The 8,850-nt window shown below is 39.6% G+C and overlaps 1 protein-coding gene across 1 annotated transcript in view; it reads right to left on the bottom strand.

Moving 5' to 3' along the window:
• LOC137617170 (unconventional myosin-Ia-like) overlaps positions 1-8,850 on the bottom strand; it is a 265,917-nt gene that overhangs the window by 21,306 nt on the left and 235,761 nt on the right. Inside the window, exons 22-23 of the mRNA XM_068347029.1 lie at positions 4,597-4,728; positions 3,683-3,789 (exon numbers count right to left, since the gene is read on the bottom strand). Coding sequence (XP_068203130.1) covers positions 3,683-3,789; positions 4,597-4,728 — 239 coding nt within the window. The remainder of the gene's footprint in view (positions 1-3,682; positions 3,790-4,596; positions 4,729-8,850) is intronic.

Raw genomic sequence — 8,850 nt, 5'->3', positions numbered from 1 at the left:
GGATATATACACGCAAAACCAATTTTGTGGCCTAACCTACAAAATAATATGTGCTGCTAAAAAAACATTATAATGGCTACATGTGTGAACATATAGACAGACTCATTTCACATAACATATGGATTTTAACTCTTTTACCCCCAAAGGACGTACAGTACTGGTACGTTTCACAAAACACATCCCTTTACCCCCATGGACGTACTGGTACGTCCCTTCAAAAAAAAAATGCTATTTACAATTTTTTTTTTTTTTTTATAATTTTTTGAGAAAATTCAGGCATTTTCCAAGAGAATGAGACCAACCTGACCTCTCTATGACAAAAATTAAGGCTGTTAGAGCAATTTGAAAAATATATACTGCAAAATGTGCTTGAATAATAGATAACCCTTGGGGGTTAAGGGTTGGAAATTTCCAAATACCCTGGGGTAAAAGGGTTAAGTGATTCATAAGCATGTTACAGTAATCAAGAGCAATTGCTGTTGATTCTAAAATTCTTCTGGATAGTAGGTTCAAAATGAGTTAATTTCTGAAATAAAATTTACTTAAGCACAGAGATAAATCCCATGATAAAGACGCTGAAATTAATGCTTCTCGCACATTATGTATTTCTATTTTATATATTACATATATCTTCCTTTAAAAATTCCCAGAAATCAGTAGTCAATGAGAAAGGAACAGGTGTTTTGTTAACTGCCATCGGGTTGGAATTCACTCCTTGAACGGCTTTTTCAAATGACATTTTTTTTTTTTTAAATATCAAGTGAGGCCTTAAAGAGTGTAAAAGTTTATCTATTCTCATTACTACTATTACTACTACAGTACTTCTGTTATTATAATGACAAACATTCCTCTGGAACAGGCAAGTTTCCACACGATAAGAATAGAAAGATGTAAAAAAATAACTAACTTTTAAATAAATTGAATAATGTGTTGTTATTTCGAGTCATGTCACCAATATTTCACAACCCTAATTCTAATCAAGTTACAAACATTTGAAACCAAGTTTCGGCATCTTTGGGAACAAGGCACAAACGGGACTAGAAAGAAAAACTCTTGGTGATATGATTATCAGAAGAATAGAGTGGAAATTGTTTTTCAAGCATCGAGTAACTGAGGCACTTATTCATATCTAAAATAAAAGTCATATTGTGATAAGATTAAAGATAGATTAATAAATTCATATGTGGACATGATAAATCACTCTCTCAAATAAGGGAGTGATTGACTTTGATTGGACCATTTCGGCATTATTGTAGATAGCATCATATGAGCATACTATTTTGCCTCAAGAATTTCACCCAACAACCAATGTTGGCTGCTAGATTTTAGCCAAACTTGTACTCGTGGCTTAAATTATGCCAATGAAATTATTTTCTGGTAACTTAAAGAAACGTTTGGAGTTAGGATACTGTATAAGTGCCCATGTGAAACGACCCATGTAACATAAAATAATTTGTAACAATGGTTAATTCATGACAAAATCTATCCATATTATTATCATTAATATTATTATCACTAGCTAAGGTACAACCCTAGTTGGAAAGGCAGTATGCTATAAGCCTAAGGACTCCAACAGGGAAAATAGCCCAGGAAGGAAAGAAAATAAACTACATAAGTAATGAATATTCACTATAAAATACCTTAAGATCAGCAACAATGTTAAAATTCATCTGTCAATATAAACTATGAGGGGAGACTTACGTCAGACTGTGCAACATAACATTTGCTGCAAGTTTGAACTTCTGAAGTTCCACCAATACAACTGCCTGATTAGAAAGGTCATTCCACAATCTGGACACAGCTGGAATATAACTTCTAGAATACTTTGTAGTATTGAGTATTATGACAGAGAAGGCATAACTTAGAATTAACTGCATGCCTAGTACTACATACAGGATTGTCAGAATTAAGAACTAACTGAACAACAGTGCTAGAGATTAATATTATATCAAGAATAAGAAATATAGACTGCAAGTTTTTGTTCAACAAATTAAGATGAGAGTCAGCAGCTGAAGACCAAACAGGAGAACAATATTCAAAACATTGTAGAACAAAAGAATTAAAACACTTCTTCAGAATAGACTGATCACTGAAAATCTTAAAAGACTTTCTTAATAGGCCAATTCTTTGTGCACTTGAAGAAACAAACCAAATGAGTTTCTCTCAAAAGTGAATTTGCAATCAAGAATCAACCCTGAAATTTTAAAGGAGTCATATAGAATTAGAGATATATTATCAATGCTGGAATGTTGAGGAGCCACTGTCCTGGACGTACTTGCAATCATACTTTGAGTTTTGTTAGGGTTCAACTTCATGCCCCGTAATTAGCCCCGTGCACCAATTTTAGATAGATCTTCATTAAGGGATTCAGCAATCCCAGATCTATATTCAGAAGATGGAATTGAGGCAAAGAGAGTAGCATCATCTGCCTGTGCAACGAGCTTATTTTCTAGGCCAAACCACTTCGTGTATTAGTATATAGCATAAAAATGTAATGTACCAATATATTACATGTACTCACTATGGTGCCCATCTATAACTCCTCTTTGCAATCTATTATTAAACAAATCAATAATGATGCTAATAAAGGACCCACCTACTCCCGAGTGTTTGAGTTTGAAAACAAGGGATCCATGATTAATACAGTCAAACGCAGCACTAAAATCAAAGCTATTCATACAAACCTCCTGACCACAATCAAAGGATTTCTGTACAGCACTGGAGATTGTAAGAAGGGCATTACATTCTCCAAGGCCTTTGCAAAAGCTAAATTGCAAACTAAGGAACAGTTGATTACCTTCACCATTCCTATTTAAATGTTTTGCCAAAAGACCTTATACAACTATATGAAATATGGGAGTTAAGGGAATTGGGTGGTAATCAGCTGGGATAGAGCTACCACAAACATTTACTTAATGGAGTGACAGTACCAATTCTCCAAAAAGATATTAGACCAAAAATCATCTTTCAAAGTAAAATCTCCCAAAAGTATGGTTACAAAAGGGCAGCCTCAAAAAAAATCATAGGGTTTCTATGACAAAAGTATTTAACCGGTATCATCCATAAAAGACTTTGTCCATTCTCTTCTTTCTTTGGTAAATATCGCAACCCCCCCCCCCCAATAGAAATTGCCCTTTTAATTACTATTTCAAATTTCAAAAGAAAACTTTCCCTCTAGAAATATATGCATATTTCACCCATATAAGGATTAAGATGTACTCCATCTATTAGACAAAATATACAGTACTTGAATTACAATTTGTTCTTGTTTTATATGCAGTTGAATGATAAAACTGAGATTAAGCCAGCCTCACAAAATAACATGACTTAATTTCACCTAATTTTACCTAGTAAAGTATCCCACAAGTCAGATACTCAGATAAGGGTTAAATTAGATATTCACTGGTGTAATCAATCCTTGCTTTGAAAATGTGTCTTATCTATACTCTTGAGGCCTTTACCTCCTCCTGATATATTAGGGGTCGACTACATTCAAAGATTGGAAGGAAAGAAGGCAAAGGTTTTCAATGAATTCTAACCAACTCGACATCATTTTGAGTTTGGATTATATGAAACACATTGTAGTTGGCTATAAATAAAAATACATAAATAAAGAGAAATTTAATGTAAAATCAAAATTAAAACTTCTTACGACAACCTGGAGACACAAAATAAAGCTTACCTTTTCGTATATGATGCTTTTCTGTCCTTAAATATGATTGATGCTGTGACTTTCTCCCTCATTCTGTTTCTGGCTGTTTGATCAAACTGGAGGCGATAGCGATGACACTGTCAAGAAAATAAATAAATTTTATATCCTTCACAATTAGAACAGTATAAATGTTTGGTCAGAAATTAATTTTGAATAACAACCATTCAAGTGATTGCCACATCTAAAATATAAACCTCAGGCTCAGTCTGTATTTTGCAGTGTGATGCCTACAAAGCTAAAAAATTATACATAATTCAAAATCAAAAGATGCATAATCATAGCAAACACACATAGGCAGAAATGGTGCAAATACTCAATTGGAGAATCCACTCTTACAGCAGCATAGGCATCAAATTACTATTCTTAACACTGAAAACACTTGTCCCATATATGAAGTTGCAATATGATGTTGATGTCCAGAAGTAGAAAAATAAACAGATCTCAAAGACACATTGCATGTGGTGAGGATAGAAAAATAGCAACAATAGTAGATACAGCAGGGTAAAGATCAACAGGAAGGCCAAGAATATTGTGATGACTAAGCATTGATGAAATTCAGGATGAAGTACACAAAACAGAAATCAGAAGTAATAACTCTTTCACACATCAGGTATATGGGAAATCTAGAGTAAAATAATTTATAAAGATACCTTAAACTCTATATTTTTATTTGGGATTTTTCCCTGTTATTGATGAAGTGAGGAAACTTCAGTCAACGTGCCAAAGAAATTTACAGTGCAAACAAATTTAAAACATGTTCGAAAGAGGTATAGGAGAAATTACTACAGAAACGGTAGAAGAATAAGCACTTAAATCACTTTTGACATTGAAAATGCCATTCCTTTAGTAATAGTGCAAGTGGTCTAGCATTAATCACTACATACCCTCCACTTGTGATGAAGGCGACGCATAAGAAGGCTGAGTTCGGCTAGAGACGGAGGGCAAGGAGGCCACGAACAGTCAGCTGGAGAGTCGTTCGGCTGATCGGACAAAAGTACCATCAGAAATTTCCATCTCTGTCAGATAAAATAATTGATTAAAAACTTTCTCAGTTAAATGTTATAACTGAATAAAATAATCTCTTGCATGTGATTGATGAAAAATTATCTCCAGAAGGATGATTTAATTAACTGGTTAATTTAAGCTACGTTCTGAATGATTGGCAATAATTATCAGGATAAAATGAATCATGTTTGATACAATGATAGGTCAAATTATCTCTTGACGCATAAATTGATGATCTAGATTTATAGTTTTAAATAATGCAGTGATATTAATTTGTTTATTGGTTCCACAAAAATGATATTTTAATTATAAAATAATTTTTTGAATATACTTACCCGGTGAATATATAGCTGCAACTCTGTTGCCCGACAGACAAAAAACTGTACAAAAAACTCGCCAGCGATCGCTACACAGGTTGCGGGTGTGCCCATCAGCGCCAACTGTCGGCCAGATACCATACTCAATGTAAACAAAGACTCAATTTCTTCTCATCTCACTGCATCTCTATTGGGGAGGAAGGGAGGGTCGTTTAATTTATATATTCACCGGGTAAGTATAATCAAAAATTTATTTTATAATTAAAATATCATTTTTAAATATTTAACTTAGCCGGTGAATATATAGCTGATTCACACCCAGGGTGGTGGGTAGAGACCAGTTAAATATGTTCACATCTTATGAGCTAAGAGTTTTTATTTCATTTTAGAAGTTATCAAAATAACAAAAACAAAATAAATAGGTACCTGGTAAGGAAGTCGACTTAGACGATTACTCTGCCTTATAAGTACGTCTTCCTTACGGAGCCTCGCGATCCTCTTAGGATGCTGACAGACCCCTAGGAGCTGAAGTATCAAGGGCTGCAACCCATACAACAGGACCTCATCAAACCCCTAATCTGGGCGCTCTCAAGAAATGACTTTGACCACCCGCCAAATCAACCAGGATGCGAAAGGCTTCTTAGCCTTCCGGACAACCCATAAAAACAACATTAAAAACATTTCAAGAGACAGATTAAAAGGATATGGAATTAGGGAATTGTAGTGGTTGAGCCCTCACCCACTACTGCACTTGCTGCTACGAATGGTCCCAGTGTGTAGCAGTTCTCGTAAAGAGACTGGACATCTTTCAAGTAAAATGACGCGAACACTGACTTGCTTCTCCAATAGGTTGCGTCCATTATACTTTGCAGAGATCTATTTTGCTTAAAGGCCACGGAAGTTGCTACAGCTCTAACTTCGTGCGTCTTCACTTTAAGCAAAGCTCGGTCTTCCTCACTCAGATGTGAATGAGCTTCTCGTATTAGCAATCTGATAAAGTATGACAAAGCATTCTTTGACATAGGCAAGGATGGTTTCTTAACTGAACACCATAAAGCTTCAGATTGGCCTCGTAAAGGTTTAGTGCGCTTTAAATAGAACTTAAGAGCTCTAACAGGGCATAAGACTCTTTCTAGTTCATTGCCTACGATCTCCGATAAGCTGGGAATATCGAAAGATTTAGGCCAAGGCCGAGAAGGCAGCTCATTTTTGGCTAGAAAACCAAGTTGCAGCGAACAAGTAGCTTTTTCCGACGAAAATCCAATGTTCTTGCTGAAGGCATGAATCTCACCGACTCTTTTAGCCGAAGCTAAGCATACCAGGAAAAGAGTCTTAAGAGTGAGATCTTTCAGGGAGGCTGATTGTAACGGCTCAAACCTGTCTGACATGAGGAATCTTAGTACCACGTCTAAATTCCATCCAGGGGTAGCCAAACGACGCTCCTTGGTGGTCTCAAAAGACTTAAGGAGGTCTTGCAGATCTTTATTGTTGGAAAGATCTAAGCCTCTATGCCGGAAGACCGATGCCAACATGCTTCTGTAGCCCTTGATAGTGGGAGCTGAAAGGGATCGTCCTTTTCTCAGGTATAAGAGAAAATCAGCTATTTGAGCTACAGAGGTACTGGTCGAGGATACAGAAACTGACTTGCACCAGTCTCGGAAGACTTCCCACTTCGATTGGTAGACTCTAATGGTAGACGCTCTCCTTGCTCTAGCAATCGCACTGGCTGCCTCCTTCGAAAAGCCTCTAGCTCTCGAGAGTCTTTCGATAGTCTGAAGGCAGTCAGACGAAGAGCGTGGAGGCTTTGGTGTACCTTCTTTACGTGTGGCTGACGTAGAAGGTCTACCCTTAGAGGAAGACTTCTGGGAACATCTACTAACCATCGAAGTACCTCGGTGAACCATTCTCTCGCGGGCCAGAGGGGAGCAACTAACGTCAACCTTGTCCCTTCGTGAGAGGCGAACTTCTGCAGTACCTTGTTGACAATCTTGAACGGTGGGAATGCGTAGAGATCCAGATGTGACCAATCTAGGAGGAAGGCATCTATATGTATTGCTGCTGGGTCCGGGACTGGGGAGCAATAGATTGGAAGCCTCTTGGTCAGCGAGGTTGCAAAGAGATCTATGGTTGGTTGACCCCAAGTGGCCCAAAGTCTCTTGCACACATCCTTGTGGAGGGTCCATTCGGTTGGAATTACTTGCCCTTTCCGACTGAGACAATCTGCTATGACGTTCAAGTCGCCTTGGATGAACCTCGTTACTAGGGAGATGTCTTGACCTTTTGACCAGATGAGCAGGTCCCTTGCGATCTCGTACAACGTCAGTGAGTGGGTACCTCCTTGTTTGGAGATGTACGCCAAGGCCGTGGTGTTGTCCGAGTTTACTTCCACCACTTTGCCTCGAAGGAGATACTCGAAGCTTTTCAAGGCCAGATGAACTGCCAACAGCTCCTTGCAGTTGATATGCATGCTCCTCTGACTCGAGTTCCACAGACCTGAGCATTCCCGACCGTCCAGTGTCGCGCCCCAGCCCAAGTCCGATGCGTCCAAGAAGAGAACGTGGTGGGGAGTCTGAACAGCCAGGGGAAGACCCTCTCTTAGGTTGATCTTGTCCTTCCACCAAGACAGACAAGACTTTATCTTTCCGGAAATCGGGATCGAGACCGCTTCTAGCGTCTTGTCCTTTTTCCAGTGAAAAGCCAGATGGTATTGAAGAGGACGGAGGGGTAGTCTTCCTAGTGATACAAACTGTTCCAGGGATGACAGCGTCCCTACCAGACTCATCCACAGCCTGACTGAGCAGCGTTCCTTCTTCAGCATCTTCTGGATGGATAGCAGGGCTTGATCTATTCTGGGGGCTGATCGTCTTGTTGTTCAGCAACGTCCTCATCAGATAGTTCCTCATCCGAAAACTGATGAGGAAACGGCAACGGAGTGGGCAACGTCTGGCTCGCTGAGTCCGGTCGCACTGGTGCATGCGTGACGGAGCCGGACGCAACGTCATGGAACTGCTGCACAGTCTGTGAACTGTCAACAACCATGGGTGCGCGAGGACGCACAGCGTGCACCCGAGACTGTCTAGACCGTCTGGGTTGTGCAGTCAACACCATACCGGGTTGCGGAGGTTGACGCACCGCGTCAAAACAAGTCACCTCTGATGGTTGTTGAACGTCCTGAACGTCAACAACCACCTCCGAGCGTCGCTTAACGTCAACGTGCGGCTGGCAACCCACACTGGGTCGCATCGGTGGAGGAACCACCTCAACTGGTAGACGCGAGAAGGTTACCTCAGCGTCAACAGGGCGCACAACCGACCGCTTGGAAGGTTGTTGGCCAGAAGGTTCAGCAGCAACCTTCTCCGCATTAAAGTCCTCCATCAAGGACGCAAGCTTGGACTGCATGTCTTGCAGCAAAGCCCATTTAGGGTCTACGGGAGCAAGTGCGGCAACAGACGGGGTTAGCGACTGAGGCGGTACCGCTTTCCATCCCTGAAAGCCTTGTTTATGCATGACATAATGTACAGCAAAACTTCAAAGGCTCGTAAGCCAGTTTAAAAGAAGGGAAAGCAAAGGCTGTATCCCCCAAACTCCTCCTGGTGATAAACCAGTCGCCTAGCAAACGTAAAGCTCTCTAGGAGAGCGAGAGAGCACTAGCTTATAAACAACGGCTTCGAAGTAGCTAGGCCTAGTGTAAGCTCTGACGTTTAGGCGAACGAGGAGCAGCAGTTACAAAAAGATCCGGACAAAAATCCTTAAAAATCAGCATGATTAAATTAAAGTCCATAGAGGGCTAAGCAGCTTTAGGCTCCTCTCCGTCTG

The sequence above is a fragment of the Palaemon carinicauda genome, chromosome 23, assembly GCF_036898095.1.
Source record: "Palaemon carinicauda isolate YSFRI2023 chromosome 23, ASM3689809v2, whole genome shotgun sequence".
NCBI classification, from domain to species: Eukaryota; Metazoa; Arthropoda; class Malacostraca; order Decapoda; family Palaemonidae; genus Palaemon; species Palaemon carinicauda.
This window is presented reverse-complemented; position numbering and strand designations above follow the sequence as displayed.